Source organism: Oreochromis aureus, linkage group 22, assembly GCF_013358895.1.
Source record: "Oreochromis aureus strain Israel breed Guangdong linkage group 22, ZZ_aureus, whole genome shotgun sequence".
In the NCBI taxonomy this organism is placed as follows: domain Eukaryota; kingdom Metazoa; phylum Chordata; class Actinopteri; order Cichliformes; family Cichlidae; genus Oreochromis; species Oreochromis aureus.
Genome location: NC_052962.1, coordinates 34,308,305 through 34,328,077, shown reverse-complemented (window position 1 = coordinate 34,328,077; position 19,773 = coordinate 34,308,305). Strand labels below are relative to the sequence as shown.

The window sequence follows — 19,773 nt, the reverse complement described above, 5'->3', positions numbered from 1 at the left end:
TGTAAAAAATTGTTTGGCAACCAAGATTATCGGTGACTGCCGTCACGTTCTACTCGACTCCCTGCAACTTTGTCCTCTCCTCTGAAACTCAGGTTGCAGGGTCACTGTTGTGACACTGTATAAGAGATACAGTCTAACGCAGGTGGATGTGGACACGGCAGGACTTCCAGGTAGCAGCAGTGCTGAAGTCTTATACATCTTACGTTAAATTTGTTTTAGCTATGGTTTTTGTCTGGAGTTGAGTTGAGATTTTTATTTGCACCTCGTATAACCCCACAGTTTCATTAAATTAATTTTGATTCAGATTGACTTTGAATTGCTATGCCCTGTTACAGCTGTCCTCTCCATTATAGATAGGACTGTGCAGCATTTGCATGGTGTTGTTGATGGTCAGCAAACAATAGTTTTCTAATCACAAAATGTTCAGCTGAAGATCTTGACAAATGCTTCACAAATCGCCCAGGTAAGGAAATCCCACAAAGCTGATTGTGTTCACCTTGACATTGCGTTTTCAGCAGGAGAAACTACAAGGGACTGACTAACAATGGCTCTGACAGCCCGATGTTAGTCAGTTGTGCAAGTTTTGACCATTATGCAAATGACTGTTTATAAGGTTTGGGAAACCTGCAGTGAGCTGAGATGAAGTCAGAATCAACTTTCTGGGTGTTCAGCTGAACATTAAAGGATGCTTCCTTCATTTTTGTAGCTATCTATAAAACTTATTTTCTGTTAAAATTCATATTAATATGTAAAACAGTTGTACAGCTTCCACAATCTTCACGGTGCATGCTTTAGAAAAAGCATGTAATGAAAATATCCAAGACAAGGGCTGTCTTGCATTACGACCCCTCGAACAGTCGTTTAATTCAGTCTCCTTGAACCACCTGCTTTGAATGTTAACTGTTCCCTCCCATTATTATTCACTGCAATCAGTCCTATATGTGGCTCCTGTATAGTCAGCCTCCTTCACCTGTGTTATCCTCCATTCACAACACTGATAAAACTGAGATTCGAGAGTGTATTTTAACACAAACTGTGTTCTTTTCTTTAACCTGATCAAAGTGGTTTTGGTGCCTAAATCCAGCCAAACAGCTAGTCAAACCAAAAGCAAGAAAACTCAGTAAAAACTTTAAATTCAACACGAGACAGGAGGTCAGGCCTCCAAGTTAAAAATGTTCTGCTTTTACATGAGTACCAGCCTGCTGTATAATAAGACCTCGGGGCCTCTTGTAAACACTTGGGCAATGAGGTGGATTTAGAAGGATTTTCCACACTAGCGGTAAAATGATATTTGGTCAATACTTTAAGAGCTGTTTGTTCTTCTAATCTCTCTCTAACTACTGCCACACAGCTCTCACTACATAACTACATACAGCTCTACCTGACTCAGTCAGGATGTCTCTTTTGCCTTTTTAGTAAAACTATTTGAACATGTAAATTTCAATTATTTTGATGAGCTCATCTTTACCTGTGCAAGGGAATAAAATCCCACTGATGACAAAAATAAAACAGCAAAAACCCCTTTGGTTTGTTTCAAAACTACACAGCTAAGTAGGGCACAGAGAGAGTGCATAACATGTGAGTGCTTCTAAGTATATATTCTTTATGCTTTCTACTGGGGCTATTATAAGCCCAGTATTTCATTTAGTGCAGTGCACAAATTTAAAATTAAAATTTAGTTTAGCGATATTTTCTTCACAGTCTACCCCCGTCTTTCATCCACAGCTGACCTGAACTGCTTTGTAAAGGGATTCTTACCTTCTCCTTATGTAGCACCACTTAGAGTAGAATTTCATTTTGCATTAGAGAGCTTGAAAATGGTTTGTGATGCTTCATGCACATCTATAAATCCCATTTTAATGTTGTGTATACAGAATTCTGTGGAATACAAATAGACTACTGACTTTATGATCCCTACTTTAAAGCTGAACATGGAGAATAAACATTCCTACATAGACTTATAATCCAGGGTGTTCATATTCAGCAATCTCATAAACTACGAATGCAATGTCAGTTATTGTTTTTGGATTGTAGGTGAGCCTCTCCTCATTGAAACAACTCTGAATGTTATACAAATAAACTTGAATTGATGAGGTTTTCAAACTGTGAGATGTAAGACCGGCTCTTCACCAGTGGCAGAGCTCTATCAGATGTTTAGACACAGCTTATAGAAGCAAATAAGGTATTGATTTAAGCATTTTTGCCAATTTTTCCTGATGGTTTTGATTCAGTATTAAAATACTTCATGGGAAAAAAGACTGAAAAAAGCTAAATTAAAAAATGAGTAATTTCAGCATAAATTCACTAAAAAACTTCACCAGAACTTCAGACTTCTCAGATAGCAATACCAAGGGAAAATATACAACCTGACCCCAGTAAGTAAGACACAAGATGACACAGAAGGAGCTAGGGTGGAGATGGGTTGCAAAGTAGCTTGCATCTGCAGGTAGGCAGGCATGTTACAGGTACTAAGCTTGACTTTGCAGCCTTCCTTGACTAAACCCACCTCGACTTAGTTCTACTCCACTAAAATATTTCTATTAAACTTTGAGAGCGGAGAAATGACAGACTTATAGAATGCTAAAGTGTACGTTATTAAAAACATCTTACCAAGGAAAGCAGAAGGTGATACTGTGCCGTTACTGCGCGAAACCATGACACTGATGCCAGTCTCCACAAATGGAACCGAAAACTCAACAACCTCTGATCTCTCTTCATTAATGGTGAGTGAGCCGATGGCCATGTCTGCCCTGTTGGACACCACCTGTAAAACAGGAGATCTGAAGTTAAACACAAAGAACTATAAAATATTATATACAAGGTAAAAAGAACCAAGAAAAAACAAATTCACTCAAATCTGATTCAATTTTTTTTAAATAATTTTTAAATTTTTGTGGTATACAGTAATAGATGGCAAGGAAACAACAGTTTCTCATAGTCATTGTGCAGGAGAAATGCCAGAACTTGGTTCTGTGTAGACCTATCATTTCAGATCAGCATGCTGTGCCTATTTATATGAGCAAAACTATAACAAACTTTTAGTGCTTTTAATGACTTTTACAGCTACTACACACCAAGAACACCTGATTTAAGCTGATGTGCTGTGGCAAATCTGAAAGAAGTCCATACCCTGGAGGAAAAAAACTCTGTGTTGGCACACAAACAACACCTGTCACTATCCAGTCACTACCGACTTGTGACTGTAGGTGAGGATAGAAACAAAGATCAATTTGTAAATCGACAATTTTTGCTTTCTGCCCAGCTTTCTATTCACCACAAGAGACCAGAGAAGCATCCTCACCAGCTTGTTGTTGTCCTAATTCACTCTCCCCTCACTTGTGAATAAGATTACAGGATACTTCAAATCCTCTAGTTGGGGCAGCGACTCATCTCTAACCTGCAGTGGATACTCCATCATTTTACTTTTAAGAACAATGGCCTCAGATTTGGAACTGCTAAAGCCTATCCCAGCTGCTTTGCAATCAGTTGCAAACCAAGCTGCAGGTCACCCAGAGAGAACCACAAAAGCAGAGCTCCTGAGACCACCAAGTCTGACACCCTCTATCCCCTGACTACTGCTAGAAGTTTTGTCCTTAAAAATTATGAACAGAATTCTTGAAATGATCAGTCCTGGTGGAGACCGAAAACCCACAAGGAAGAATCTTGACTTTTCCTGGCAAGATCCAACCTCTCACTCTCACCAGAAAATAAGAAAGCAACAAGATGAACAGACTATAGGCAGTTATAGCACACAAATTTACCTCGTGCAATGCTCAGGGCACTTTATCATGTAGGTTTTCCAGCCAAGCACTGGACAGTCACATTAACAGGTGGAATTTTCTTCATCGCTTCTTGGATTAGTTCTTGGAATGTAGCCAGACCAGCTCTTCTTTTAATCTGTGGCATAATCTTTTGACTGGGGTCTCTTGGTAAATGTGTATTTTCAAAAAGCACTAACCAAAATATACCTCTTTGGTCTCAATGGATGGCAGTTGGTAGGATAGAGCTACAATGTTATGCTCTATAACTATCTATAACTAAAACACCTTGAACAAACAGCATAGGGATCCTTTTGTCATGACTTGCAACATGAAGCTGTGCTGTGGTCCTCCTCACAGCTCCTCAGGCAGCTGTAAACGAGGCTCAGGCAGACAGAAGGTGAAGAAGTCAGGGGATTCACAGCCCTGTTGGTGTTTCACCTGGCAGGAAACAGAGGTTACTTGACTGCAGCAGAGGGACTGTGGAGGTTAGAGGAGCTGGCTGCTGACCAGAAGTTCATTAGTCAGTTCTGGCCTGGCACCAAAAGTCTGTGGAAGACAAAAGGCTCTGCAGTCTCTCAGCAGACACAACGGAGATGCTTTTCATCAGGCTCATGAAGTAGCCTCCTCTAAAATGTTCTTTCTCCTTATTTGTTAAAATCTTAAGCACTGATTGATACATTGTTTCATACAGTTATCAACTGTGAGTTGGATAATAACAGTGGGGTGTTACAAATCTGTATATGGGACTCTTTTGGCAAATAATTTTAGGAATTATATATACAGTTAGTGTCGTGACTATTTGGGAAACAACAAATTTTTTTTGCAAGTGAAGCAACCAAAGTTTTAATTTACAGGGTTTATCAAAAGCATTGCATGGACTGTTTGCACGTACAGCCATTTTTAATCAGTCTTCCATTTTCAAAGGCTGAAAAGTGATTGGACAATTGACTGAAAAGTTGTTCCATCATTTTTCCATGATGAATTCTCAACTTCTACTATACCACTAATCACCAACTAGGCACTGCAGAAATAATTAAAAATTCTTTGTGTTTGATCTTTTAACTTTTTGCAAGAAACATTAAAAGACCAAATACTGAGCGTTTAACTGGCTGCTTCTGACACTCCCACTTTCGTTAGTATAGCAGCATTCCTCTAATTAGGATTTTAATTTAACCTCCTGCAACTGGACAACTTCAGTCACAGTTTAGCAGCTCATTTCCTGGCTGGTGCTGCAAGAGAGGCCAGTGGAACGGTCGAGTTTTAGGTTGGCAAAGGGACCAACATGAAAAACTATCTATTTCATTTTTTTATACCTACATTAATAATGTTGATATTTACATACAATAAACTCCAATCCACTGATTGTTTTTTTTAACCTAGTAACTTTAACTTTATTGCATTATAAGAATCAGTGTTGTTTCAGGAGACCGTGTTGGTAATAGATGGTTGTCTCCCATGTGAAATGGCATCTTACAGTTACCTTCAGTTTTGTTACTGATGTTGTTCAGATATGTCTGTAATGCAATCACTAATGATTAAATATGGTAAATTACACCTATAAAGATGGTGACAGATGATAACTGCTACAGATGCAGCAAATCAGCAGCTGCAATAATGAAAGTTTGTGTGATACAGTTAAATTTTAATGATGCAGAGTGTTACATTTTTATTTTTTACTTCTGTTCCTTTTTCACTTCCACAGCCACCCTGTTAAAGATTTATGTGTAGATTATCAGTAAAATACTGGCAGCAAAGCTGCCGGTGGGTTAGCTTTACAGTTCTCCAACTGTTCTCCTATATCATGCTACTCGAATGATACCATGCTCTGAATTACAGTGCACAGCTGTATTCCTTCACTTTTTCCCCTCTGTTTGCTTATGAACAATACATTTGAATTATCTAGCTTTCTTTTCTTACAATTCCACTTAAACACTCTGTATTTTATAACTGAAGTCGATTACAACCCAGCAAGCTCAGATGGCCACATTACAGCAACTGCCAGCTATTACTCATCAGTTGTCATGTTATCTCCTGCCAGAAATTTAAAAGAAAATGTTTTTTTTTTATGTATTTTTTGAAATACATTATTGGACATTATTGGACAGTCCTCAAAATAAAGTCCAAAGTCAGCTTAAAACATGGTGGGTTCAGTTATTTGAGATACAGCCAATACTTTAAACATCGCTCCAAAAGTGTATTGGTATTCAAAATGTATTGCTGAGCACAAATATACCCCAGGAAGCATATTGATGTAAGTATTTGACAGATTTTTTACAGCACTATCTTACAGTGTACTATTTGGATTAAAATTTGCAGATACACTTGATCACAATGTATTTGACTGACTATTCAAATAAATAAAATGTAATAAATTCAAGTGTCGATAACTGTTGCACTGGAATTACTCTGTGTCTTCTCTTTTTTTGATACTTTATACTTATTGGTTAATAGATAAACCTCACAGCCTCAAATACATTGTGTTGTTCAAAGAAGCACAGATGAGAGTGACCGAAAAGAAAAGAAAAAATCTATATTGACGCCCTTTATTGCCTATGATATACATACTGAGCAAGTCAACACACTCTCTGTATGAGATCAATCAACCTCCTTCGAATAAGTCCAGCCAGAAACTGTTGAACCACTAAAGTTTTTTTATTGGAAAAATAGTTTGTGAAGCCTCTGGAGACCATAAACTTCTCTAAGAGTCTGATGACGCACAGGTTTTGCACTTTTCATAACCTGTCATTAGTTGCTTCTCTGCTTGTCAAACTCAATCACTCCATGGTAATTACTCCATTTAATTCAACTTGTTAATTTCAAGATTTTTGAATACAGCGAGGTCTGAAAGCAACACCTGTGACACTCCTCTCCAGGAAGTGCTTCATTGCTGCATAGACTTCAAGCTGCGAACAAAAATTATTATACTAGGGTGATTCGCTGTAAAGGGTGAAGAAAAAAATAACTTTAAGAATGTAGGAAATTACTGGCTGATTGAAAGGCATTCAGGGAAGAAGGTCATAATATAGATTCTGATAGAAATTATGAAAAATAGTAAAAACTGCCCAACTATAAAGTCTTTCACTTGAGAAGCAAGGTCACTGAGGTTTGCTGATGTCTGAGGGATTATACGCATTTGTCTTGGTGATATGTAACTTTGACAGGATATGATGGTTGGTTGGTTGGAACAGGATGAAATAGCAGCACAGAGGAGGAAAAGGACAAACAAATAAAAAAGTGCACTGCTGCATATTTTCAACAGAATTGCATATCACAGGTAAACTAAAAGGGAAAAAAGAAGGTTCATGTGGGTGGAGCTGTCCCTGTGCACATGTGTTTGTCTGCTGAGATAATTAGGCAGCTTAATGAGTTACTTAGCAAAGCTGAGCAAGAGGCAGCTGGGATGCAAGAAAGAAGGCGGGGTGGGGGGTAGGAGCGGGTGAGGTGCCACCTGCATCTGTGAGGCCTATCTGAGAATGAAGCACAGCATACACAGCCTGTCCTCACAATGTGATCACATAATAATAATATTTACTCAGGACCAGTAGACTCCACATTGTAATGCTTTGGATATCCTGTAAGCATAATTTTTAAACATGCAGAGTAATCCAATAGTCAACAGGCCTTCAGTGTCTCAAGAAGACACCATGAGTTGGTTTGACCATGGTAAACAAAGGTTTTGGGCAAATTACTGGAAAAGGATGAAGGGCAATAGAGTGAGAAAGAGAAACAAAGTCTTTGCATGCTGGCATTACAGCCACATTTACATACAAAAACAATTAAAGATGTGCTCTTCTAGGAATATCTTTGGAAGCTCAGGAGTGTCAAACATTAATCATTGTGGAGAAGGATTCAATGCACCACCATACAAATGAGACCCAACAAACCAAAAGCATTGCAGTAGTTTGAGGCCGCACATTCAAGGTGTGCCATGGACTTCACTCTGCACTCGCCTGATCTCCATCCTATCGAACGATTACTTGAAAATATGGAAAGCCAAATATTCCTGGCAATGCACAAATGTTTTTGGAATGTTGTCAAATAGGATAACATGTTACAAAGTACTGCACAGCACAGACGTGTGGAGCCCATGCCAAGTCAAGTAAATGCTTATGCAAAAACAACATGCAATCTTCAACCTTAGAATGAGTGCACACCAGAAATATATGACTTTTTCCAAAACTGTCTTCTTTTGTATGAAGTAAAACTGCCCTCACAAAGTCCACACACACAAATACACATAGACTGTGATAATTTGCATCCCCATGTTTAACTCCATGTTAAACCAACTTCATTAATCCAGCCGCCGCAGGGGGACTGGCATCACAGAAACACCATGGTATCTGCCAACACACACATGGTCATGTACAAGCAATCTCACAGTCTGCATTGTCTCTCTCTCTCTATCACACACACACACACACACACACACACACACACACACACACACACACACTTCTCCAGCACTAATCTTTCTGACAGACTCCCTCCATATTTCCTCGCTCCATCTTCGATTCAGGTCCAATCCTCTCTCTCAGTGGGTCACGTTTTAAAGGGTTTGAGGCAGGATAAAAAGAATTTCACAGGAGCCCTTGAATCAAACCCCTTTTTGTAAACACAACAAAAGAAAGAAAAACAGAATAGGAAAAATGATAGCAGCACTGTGTACTGGGAAAACGGAGAATTAAAAACATAACTACAATATCTTACTGAGACATACAAAAAAGGGTCATGGTGTGTTTGTGAGCCGGGCTGCGAAATTTTAGAACACACTCCCAGAGGAAATGCTATGTGCAAGCTGGATCTTTTTGCTACTGAGCACACATTTTTATGAACTTTCACTTTATCTCTCCCACATGCTGCTATTTGCATTCTGTCACAGAGTGACAAGAGTTAGATACAAGTTCTTTACTTGTGCATTAAATACAAACATCCTTGAACAGAACGTAAACAGCTTTGCTAAGGAGAAGAACTAATGGCAAAAAATGTAGTACAAATTTATACTTTTCTTTTTTCATGCAAGAGTTAAACAAAACAAAGTATTATGCTTTGTTTTAAACAAATAAGGGATCAAATTTATTAATTTCATCGAGGACAAACCAAGCACACAGCTGTCACTCAGAAAACTAGGGTTCTTACGCTTATGAAACAAAATATAAAACTCCTGAATTATCACGATGAAGATTATTGACTCAGTATCATGCCTACTGTTACAGGTAGCAGTGTGGTCTTAACCTGAATAAGAGACTGGACAAATGAGTGGATAAATGCATAGATGTGCCAGCCTATTCTAGTGTCTGTCACTGTGTAATTTTAGCCAACACCCTGTAATCAGAAGCATGTCATCTATATGCTGGTTGAGTCAGTCCTCTGCCTAGACCTTAAAAACCTTGGTGTCTCCTAAATATAGAGATGTTTACAACAGCAGTGCCTGTTTCCTATTGTCCTGCTAGGCTGGCTCCACCTTTTACACAGATGTTGAATCAACAATGTGAATAGATCTCCTGCCGACTTAATGGGAGCGCAACGTTGCCCACATCCCCCCTGGTCCCACAAATAACAGGCAGCATACAAGAGGTTTAGAAGGCTTACCTCTCCTACCATGCCGTTCCACTCCCCATCAATGTTTTTCCCATGCCTCCCATTTGTCACCAGGTAAAGGTCATAGGTGAAGCCTACAATCTTTGCGAGGCGCTTTAGGACATCGATGCAGAACCCTTTACAGCAGTGCTTCATGGGTCTAACACCATCCACCACCAGACTGTCGAGATGATGAGAGAAAGGTGACATAGTTAAAACACTCTCTTAAAAACAAGTTGTAAGATTGTTTTTCAGGTCACTTTGATCTAAACAAGGTTCTTTTCTGTTAAAGAAATTGAAAATGAAAGAAGTGAGGTTCTTGGGGAGTGAGAAAATGAGCATATGTTCTCCCCCTGAGGTGCTCATAACGGAGGAAGAACTAAAAGCTGAGGAAGGCGAGGAAGGTATGAATTATTATCGAGGGACTGTGAGTGGATCGATACTGACAGTTTGGCTGTTGTGTATGGGGAAGCAACGCTCGACGGGTCAGACAGTTCAGGAGGAAAAAGTGTTGCATTATTAAAATGGAAATACACTCCTTTTTTGCACTTATTTCCAATTTAAAGAAACAAATTTCCCGCAAAGACCTTCAAATGTCTCCCTTCTCCCTTGCTTCATACAGCAAACACTTTACCAAAGCATCATGCACATCTATATGGACATATGGGAATCCAAGTACATTTAGATGACTATCAGTCAAGTGCCTTCTGTGCCCTCCATCAGCTCTTTATAGCTCGTGGCCATTTGATGGTCCTTCAGTCACTTAGCTATGGTCCCCTCTTGGCTCTGTTCTCTAACAATGCCGAATGTGCATTTGGCAGTCTTAACTGACAAAACAAGGTCAAACCCACAAGATCGAAATATTTAACTCCTCTTTATGTTTGTATAGATTATAAAATTACTATTACAGAAACTGCTAAAATAAGTTTGAATGGAATGATCATGTGAAATTTAAATGGTTTGGTTGGTGTATTTTTTTTGAAAGTCAGTATTTGGTATGATTGTCTTTACTCTTCAACACTTCCTGAGCTCTTTTAGGCAAACTTTCGTGTAATTGCTTTCTTCAGGAATTGTTCTTCAGGCTTCTTGAAGGGCATTCAAAGCTCTTCTTTGGACACTGCTAATGTTTGTTCTGTTATCTGTCAAAATGACCCTACATTGCTTCAATAATGTTGAGATCCAGGCTCTAGGGCAGGGGTGTCCAACTCCAGGCCTCAAGGGCCGGTGTCCTGCAGGTTTTAGATCTCACCCTGGGTCAACAGACCTTAATCAAATGATTAGTTCATTACAGGCCTCTGGAGAACTTCAAGACATGTTGAGGAGGTAATTTAGCCATTTAAATCAGCTGTGTTGGATCAAGGACACATCTAAGGCTACGTCCACACGTACACGGGTATTTTTGAAAATGGAGATTTTCTGTTTTTGTCTTTAAAAAATAATCCCGTCCACACGTAAATGCAATAATGAAGGAAAACGCTGCTAGGAACATGCCAAAGCAACAGGTGGCAATATATTCCTAACCGTGTAGAAATGTTGGCCAATCAGAAGTCTAGAAGCCTGAGTGGGAAAGAGTAAACAAAGATTGTGCATAGAAGCAGAACTGAGTCCTATGTATGGAGGGACAGTAACTGTGCGTGTATATGTAAGCATTTAAACACTGCAGCGAGTAAAATTAACATTAACAGTATTTTGTCTAAGTCCACCATTCTAGAAATTCATTTCACCGAAACAATAACGTGGGGCACAGTGTGACGTCAAAAAAGGCGCACACCTTTGACGCTGCATTTTCTCCGTTTTCCTCGTCCACACGTAAATGCAAAAACAGAGTTTTCGAAAATCTCCACCCTGGCAGGCGTTTTTAAAAATCTCTGTTTTCAGTTACTGAAAACGCCGTTTACGTGTGGACGAAAGGTGCAAATTTGTAGAAAAATCTGTGTTTTCAAAAATACCCGGGTACGTGTGGACGTAGCCTAAAACCTGCAGGACATTGGCCCTCAAGGGCTGGAGTTGGACATCCCTGCTCTAGGGAGACCATTCAATGGCTGATAGTGTCCCACTGTATGTTTTTCTATACAGGTATGTGTTTGATGCACTGTCAGTTTGGCATCATCGTCATACTGAAAAATCAAGCTGTGGCCAATCAGATGCCTTCCAGATAGCCCTGCATGGCGAATCAAAATCTGCTGGCACTTTTCTGCATTTACAACTCCATCAATTTTTACAAGATCCCCCAAACCACTGACTGAAAAGCAGCTCCAAACTATAACAGAGCCTCCGTGTTTTGATCTTGGCTGTAGACACTCAGAGTTGTATCTGTCTCCTAACTTCCTCCCTTCCTCAAATGTTTGAACTGACAACAAATGTTTCAGTTCAAATTGACAATTTGAACTGAAACATTTGTTGTCAGTAATTTTGTGTCAGCATTCCTCACCCTTGCTTATGAATGGCTTCTTGACAGTCGCCCTTCCATTTCTGATAAGGCTATTACATGAATCACATCCAGATATGCTGTATATTTTCAGTGCTCTGTGATTCATTGGTCAATGTTCAGGCACTTAAACAAAAACACATTCCTCTGATCAAGTATGATGACTGAATATCTACAGTTCTGTTACTCAAGATCCTTTTACAGTATGACTGACCATTTTTTGTGCATGTGTATTTTTCAAGGCATTTTTACAGGAGTGATATGATACTGAAAAAGGGCAAGAAACAAGTTGAGAAAAATATAGTTGCATTTTAGTGCCTGTTTGTACTCAGGTATTTTTTTTGTGTGTGTTTATTTTAAAAACTGAGCAAACAACAGTGACCTTGGTGGTGATCACAGGAGAAAATAAAAGGAAAAACAGCTTCGCAAACACAGTGCAGCAAGATCAAGGGAGCTGTGACAGGTTAAGAAAAACGACAGCAAATCAGCCAAACAGAAAATGCTTATATGTGTAATGAAAAACAGAAAAATGAGAGTAAGAAGCAAGTATAGAAATGTATATAATGGAACGTAATAAAAAGAAGTGGGCTGATTAGTAAAAGAGCAAACTTGACTCTCAGCCAAAATAACTGATGAAGGATGAACTTGTTATCTCTCTGTTGGCCAGGTCATATACTGGCAGGAAGGAAGCTTATCTGGGAGAGACAAGGGGTGCAGAACACACACACACACACACACACACACACACACACACACACACACACACACACACACACACACACACACACACACACACACACACACACACACACACACACACACACACACACAGTGCTCAATTTCTGTCAGTCTTTCAATGTTTGCCTCAGATGAAACTTAACTGCAGGACAAGAAAAGAAAGAAAAGATTAACCTGCCTTTGCTTTGCTTCTTCCATCATGCTTTTATTAAAGAGCTGTAAGAAATCTATGTTTCTTTCAACACTCTTTAATCTGATGTCAACTAACTTCATATATACACACAGATAGAGAGACAGAGATGCTGTGACACAAATGTATTTTCTCAAATTCAGCCAAAATAATTCAGCTGTTTTTTAGTCTTTAATCGACTGATCGCAGAAGGAAAGCCTTTCTTTAAACCTTTTTCTGTATGTACACTCCACCTGGAAACAATAACGATTTACTGTCCTGTTCTTTGATGTGTGGCCAGACAGCTCAATTTTACAATGGATTAAGGCAGAGGACCTTGTGGTTTCAGGATGGTCTTTATCTAACAACTTTTTGAAACTTCTTTCTCACTTTCTACTACAGTTTACCAGCTGATAAGAGCTCAGAGAAAATAACACTAGGAGAAAACACTTATTATGTACTGAAGCACCTCTTGTTGTAACACTCTTGATGTATTCGCAGATAGAAAATTGGGGTATCTAGTCTTCTGTTTCTCTCAGCTTATGGCCAAACTACAGGTCATCTTGCCTTGCCACCTCTTTCAGATTGTTACAAAAACATATTGCAACTCTATTTCTATTTGTTTTCACAGCAATTACTTTGTTTTTCATATTTTTGCGTATACCTATGGTGGTTGTTGGAGGTCAAACGCCCTGCAAATTAAGAAAAGCCAGCAAATGGGAAAAATACAGCAAAAGCTAAAAATAAATAAATAAACGGATAAACAAAAGGACTCAGTAAACACAACAGAAGAGATTGTGAGGAGAAAATAATATGATGGGGAAAAAAACTAATTGCAAAAATATATCATCAGTATTATTTGAATTATGCAATAAGAACATCTCACAACACCAACAAACCTCCTTGTTATTTGAAGTGCTGTTGCATGTTTCAGTTTCTGTCACTTCTGCAGCTGTTTTGTGACACTATTTCCTTTTTAACTTCTATTTTTTTGTATGCTTTTGCAGTATTTTCCTATTTGCTGATGTTGTTATAAGTTGCAATGCACCTGACCTCTCAGGGCCACCGTACATCCAATATATGATCTCTCTCTGTGAGCCAAACCAAAGGTTTCACCACTGCAGTGATGAAGACAGTGTGGCACTTTCAGTAGCTTAGTGTAGACGTGCACATTTTCAGGCTAAAGATGGATTTTTGGATGGTATGAATAACCATTTAATTTGTGGCGTGTTTAGAAGTGTTTTGTTTTGTTTATTGCTTAGAAGATTGCCTTTATATACATAAATCATATAAACTAAAATACCATCTCAACCAGTTTTTATACATGCATGAAAACCCGAAAAGTTTGACATTACCAGCTAGAGCAGTGTATGAGAATGCAAATGACAGATTGTACATTAAATGGTGTTTAACTGAGCAATTATGCGTGTCTTGTTCATACCCATGAGAGAACAGCACATTACATTTTCAACAAAATCACAGCAATCTGATGTCTCCTCATTCCTAGCTACCAGTAGGAAAACTGAGCCCAGAGCCGAATATATTCCCTCTACTTGTGAGGAACGGCATTTCCAAATGTTCTCCTGATCTCGTGTGGAGTTGATGTGTGGAAACAGCTAGACACTTGAATAATTGAATATTTGTTTGCAATGCAATGAATGGATTATTTGATGTTTTCACTTCACTGTTCGTCCATCCAGGGGTGGTGGTTGTGAATTACCTGGAGTTAACGGGCATGCGGCAGGGTACAGAGTCCCGGATGCAGGAGCCAGTGCCTGGGTCAGCAGGTTCCACTATGACAAAGGGCCTCTCCTCCAATGTGACCACTCGAAGATGTTGGGAGTCATCCAGGGGCTTCAAGAAAGAGCCATAGCGAGACCAGGGGTGATACCGTAGTCGCAGGTGTCCGTTCTCCCACCAGCCAACCTGTAGAGCATTCAAACCCACAATCAGCTTATTTCAGGACATGTAGCTGCAAATATCTGGTCACTTCTATATTTGTATGTTGGTTTAAAATATAGTGCAATATAATTAGAAAATGTTTACGTTCCTTGTCCACGTCATCTCTAAGCCTGAGACTGGGTACCTTATGTTGAAAACTCATTTCAAGCATCTGGCCCTCATAAGGTCAGCTTATATTGTGCACTTACAGCCTTCTCTCACCCCAACCAGTCGCAGCAGATGGCCCCGCCCCTCCCTGAGCCTGGTTCTGCCGGAGGTTTCTTCCTGTTAAAAGGGAGTTTTTCCTTCCCACTGTCGCCAAAATGCTTGCTCATAGGGGGGTCATATGATTGTTGGGTTTTTCTCTTTATCTATTATTGTACGATCTACTGTGCAATATAAAGCGCCTTGAGGTGAGTGTTGTTGCGATTTGGTGCTATATAAATAAAATTGAATTGAATTATAACACCATCACATAAAGTCGCCATTGTGACTATGCCCTGCTCAACTTCATCACTTCCTCATCACTGTTTGAGGCACCTTTTTCATAGCATAATACTCTGGTAGACATTGTCTGAAGGAATAATTAGTTTTGCAGTCATTGGACCAAAAATGCTTTGCAGGATCGATAATCATACAGAACATTGATTTTCTACCCTTCTCTTGTCAATAATTTGACAATAATCCCCACCACGTCCTACACAGGCTTTTAAAATCAATATTTAGAATATTTGATTTTCTTTATATTTTTACTTCTGTGTACTCTCACACACAGAGACACAGGCACAGCTCATTGTAACACAGCTCGTCTTCTGTTTACTATAAAACAAATCATTGCTGCTGCAGCTGCAAAGGTAATACACATCACTATCTGAGCACCAGAGGACCCTTTTCATTCAAAGACCAAACACTCAAACACTCAGTGATGAGAGTAGCAATTGCAAAGATTGTTTCTGGCCAACTCACTGTTACAACAGTCTGCTTTTACTAAGTAGCAAAACACATTCAATTACAAGACTATAAATATTCTTAAAATAAGAGCTGCCTATGAGTTTACATCTATATCAGTAAATCTGGCAATTGAATAATAAATGAGGTTTTAGTTCTTTTGTGAAAGTTATCTTTGACTCTTTGGTCCTACCCATCAGTTTTATTTTACATAGTTTAAACCAGTAAGAATACATGCAATTTTTTTTCAACAGTGGCCTCATAAACCACTATTAAGTGATGTCTGCCTCTATTTTACTCTGCTGGTCTGTCATGTACGTACACAACAGCTGCAAATTGTAGTAATCAAGCTCTCCAAGCAAAACCTCTCATAAAGCTGCAGAGACAAGACGATTCTAAAAGCATTATAAATTATGGTGTCGGCATCATGAAGCTTGAGTAAAGAGTGAGTTAATTAAATATATTCTGATATACACAGAGATCAAAACAAGACATCAAGATGTGAGCATTCAGTCTCTAGATCCAGCTATAGAGGCTGTGTCTATATCTGACTCAAACAGGAGTTGCTGTATTTTTAATTCTCATTAAATATGAAAAAAGGCTTTTGATAAGAACAGGTAAGTATTGATGAGCAGAGACATGGAGACTTTGAAAAGTTCTAAGGCTGTGGCCTTGAGATTTTAAAGGGGAGCAATGGCACAGACCTCAAAAAAATCAGTAAACTCCAAAACTGTAGGTTTGTTTTGTAAAAAAAATTAGATAAAATCATACCTACACTGCAGCTTTTTTAGTGATGCAATCTAATACATGCATCACCTGTGCTGACATTATCGATCACTGATCAGTCTAACCAAAATGCCTCAAATGGTTTTCTTATTGTCACCACACTTATTCTGCATATTATTTTAACAATTTGCATTCGTTTTTAAAACCTAATATTATTTTCTGAGCATCTATCCTCCATAGGTGGCTGGGAGTGTACACTGTGTACAAGTCCACTCTGAAAGCCTGGTCTCCCGTAAAGTACCTTCTGAATCACTGTAATCGATCCACAACTCTTATCAAGTCCACAGTGCACGTACATTGTGATCCCTCTGTGTTGTGAGATTGTAAAACTCTTATTACACTTTTAAACTCAACTGAAATTGGATTAGGCCTTGTGTGGTTTAAGATTATAGCTTTCTTATCACATTGATTAAAAAGGTAGTCATCGTTCTTATTTTATTTGCTCATTGATCCTCTGTAAACTCCAATGTTTACGCTTCTCTCAAAGAACAAACAAATGCAATACGACTTGCTGTACTGTTGCATCACATAACAGCTTACTTCATAAAATTTACAGAACAAGATTTTCAAATCCTCATGTGAAATAAGGCTTGACAGCTGAACATCAAAAATCAACAAGAATCCTTTCATTTCCAGCATTATTCTTACAACAAATTAGACAACATTATAATCCATTCATCTATTCACTGCCACAGTTCCTCATCACGTAAAACCAACAGAACTGCATCATCTGCAAAAAGCAGAGAAAAGATCCTGAGAGGACTGAACTTTACACCCTTGGCTGCATCTAAAAGTTGGCCCTTAAAAAGTATGGACTAGAATCAGTAGCATCCCAGCAGAGTCCAACAAGCAATGTGAACCAAGATCCCTGTTGATGTACACGGTGTCCAGCACATATGGCCTTAAATCACATGATATGATTATTGCGCTCACATTGACCAGCTGAAACGTCCAGTAACAAATGATCTCCCTGTGAGCATGAAGCATGTTCTGACATGGAGGAGAGAATTAACAGTCATTAATGAGCGACTATACAAACAGCGTTTCCTGCTCCCACAGACTACATTTTTTTTAAACTATGCAATCTAGAGATTAGTAACACCTGATACCCATTTTATATAATTGATATATCATTCTTGAGATTGTGAAGCAAAGCATCATTGTCATCATATGACCCCTCAACTTGGATGTAGGGAATAAACCTCCCAAAATCTGTGGGAAACTGTAGGAGTGTCTCAATCCTAATGATGAAAGCATAACTGTGCTTTCATCATTAGCTGTGAACCACCTGTATTTTTTTTATTTAACCCCTTCTGTGCTCTGCACATTTCTGGTAAATCTCTGCAGTAATTTTAAGGCCCAAAGCAACTCCACAGGTAAGAGAGTGCAGACTATCATCGACATCACAGCGGATTCCTTTGTCAAACATTACAGTTAATATAAATCTTCTATAGCTAACATTAGTGCATTCAAACAGCTCTGCGACCTGCTGCAGAAGGACAATGACTTCCAAATCCTGTTCCAAATATTCTCTCTATCCTATCACTGGTAAAATGTACAGGAATCATTGGCAAAATATTTACAGAACACTGTTATAAAAACAATCCTCTACTTTGTACTTCCTGAACTTAATGACAAAGTTCAAATGAGGGATTTTTTCTTTTCTTATTTAGTATTTGTTGTTCCACTGCTGCACTTTACATTGAAAGTATCACCACCTCCTAATGATCATGAAATAAGAGCCTTCTACAGACAATACTACACTTTCATTTGTATGTTTGCAAAGTTAAAACCTAGCTTCAGAATATATTCCCCTTCAGGTACAAGGACTGAACTGAAAATGATTTAAAAAGCAGCCAACTTTGAAACACCTTCATAAAGCCTGGAGAGCACAGAGTCCGGCCTCTCTTATACTACATCAAGAGAAATTAAGGGTCGCTCAAGACTTTTGCACAATGTCAAAGTTAAAGAAATTTTAACCTAACAGAAAGCATGTAAGCCATGCTTATAATTCAAATAGAAGTCTGAACAAGTAACAATCCAGCAAACAATAAAATGAAACATTAAGTTCTAACAGTCTCAGAAATAACCTCCACATCTGGTTTGAGATCTATAAGGAAGCCTGTGTGCAACAATATCATTTACTTTTTTAAATTTTCTTTTATATTACAGCACTGTGCAAAAGTTTCAGGCAGGTGTGAAAAATGCTGTAAACAAAGAATGCTTTAAGAAATATAAATGATTGTTTATTGGCCCCAAATGTTTTCTGCAGCAGGACAACGACCCCAAACACACAGCCAAAGTCATTAAGAACTATCTTCAGCATAAAGAAGAACAAGAAGTACTGGAAGTGATGGTACGACCCCCACAGAGTCCTGATCTCGTCATCATCGAGTGTTTCTGGGATTACATGAAGAGACAGAAGGATGTGAGGAAGCCTACATCCACAGAAGACCTGTGGTTAGTTCTCCAAGATTTGGAACAACCTACCAGCCGAGTTCCTTCAAAAACTGTGTGCAAGTGTACTTAGAAGAACTGATGCTGTTTTGAAGGCAAAGGGTGGTCACAACAAATACTGATTTGATTTACATTTCTCTTTTGTTCATCCACAGCATGTTGTTGATTGATAGAGGTAAAGACCCTACAATAATACTGAGAAAAACTTCTGTAGCTAACATTAGAAATTGTGTTCGTGTCCATGATGAATTTAAACACACTGTTCTTTTATCTCTAATTTCCATTGCATTTCTCATCCTTAAGTTGATAAATGCTCTTTTTTCACCCCTAAATGCCAAGTACAGTATGTTTGTCACCTAGTTAGCATTTCTGTAAATCTGCCGTTTTGTGTGGCTGTGGCCTGGTAAACCAAAGATGATGAGCTAAATGCTGAAATGCTCGACACAGTTGGGGTAAACTTCCCTATCGGGGAATTTCTCTACAAAATAACCTGAGCATAAGATATAAAAGAGCAGCACAACAGTCACCTTTGTGAGCAACAGTGCAACATAAACTCTTTCAGTTTCTCTGCTTGCTGCAGACAGGTTAAAAAAAAAAAAAAACTATCTTTCCCAAGCGTATGGAAAACAAGTCAGAAGCCTATCTCCTCTGTCAGTATTGCAGCCTTCATTCAGCAAAAATTCAATACAGTAAAGGTGAGATGCTTCAGAAAACGGCTGAAGATTGTACTATGATTCCCACTGATAGAGCAGTACTTCAGTTTGCTGCCTCTTAGCACCAGGCAGAACTATAAATCTCGGCTCTCGTGTAAGGTTAACTATTGCCAGAAGACTGAAGAAATACAAAGCTCAAAAGCAAAGAGAGACGGGGTGAGAAAAAACATAGCTAAAAAAGCTGAGACTTAATAAATAAGTGCCCCTTGTTCAGCAGTTACTAAGCATCGTCAATATTGTCACTGATCTGAATCT

The 19,773-nt window shown here is 38.8% G+C and overlaps 1 protein-coding gene across 1 annotated transcript in view; it reads right to left on the bottom strand.

Annotated features, from left to right (window-relative positions):
• grin2da (glutamate receptor, ionotropic, N-methyl D-aspartate 2D, a) overlaps nt 1-19,773 on the bottom strand; it is a 132,411-nt gene that overhangs the window by 46,147 nt on the left and 66,491 nt on the right. Inside the window, exons 8-10 of the mRNA XM_039606139.1 lie at nt 14,394-14,599; nt 9,351-9,519; nt 2,611-2,764 (exon numbers count right to left, since the gene is read on the bottom strand). Of these exons, the coding sequence (XP_039462073.1) occupies nt 2,611-2,764; nt 9,351-9,519; nt 14,394-14,599 (529 nt within the window). The remainder of the gene's footprint in view (nt 1-2,610; nt 2,765-9,350; nt 9,520-14,393; nt 14,600-19,773) is intronic.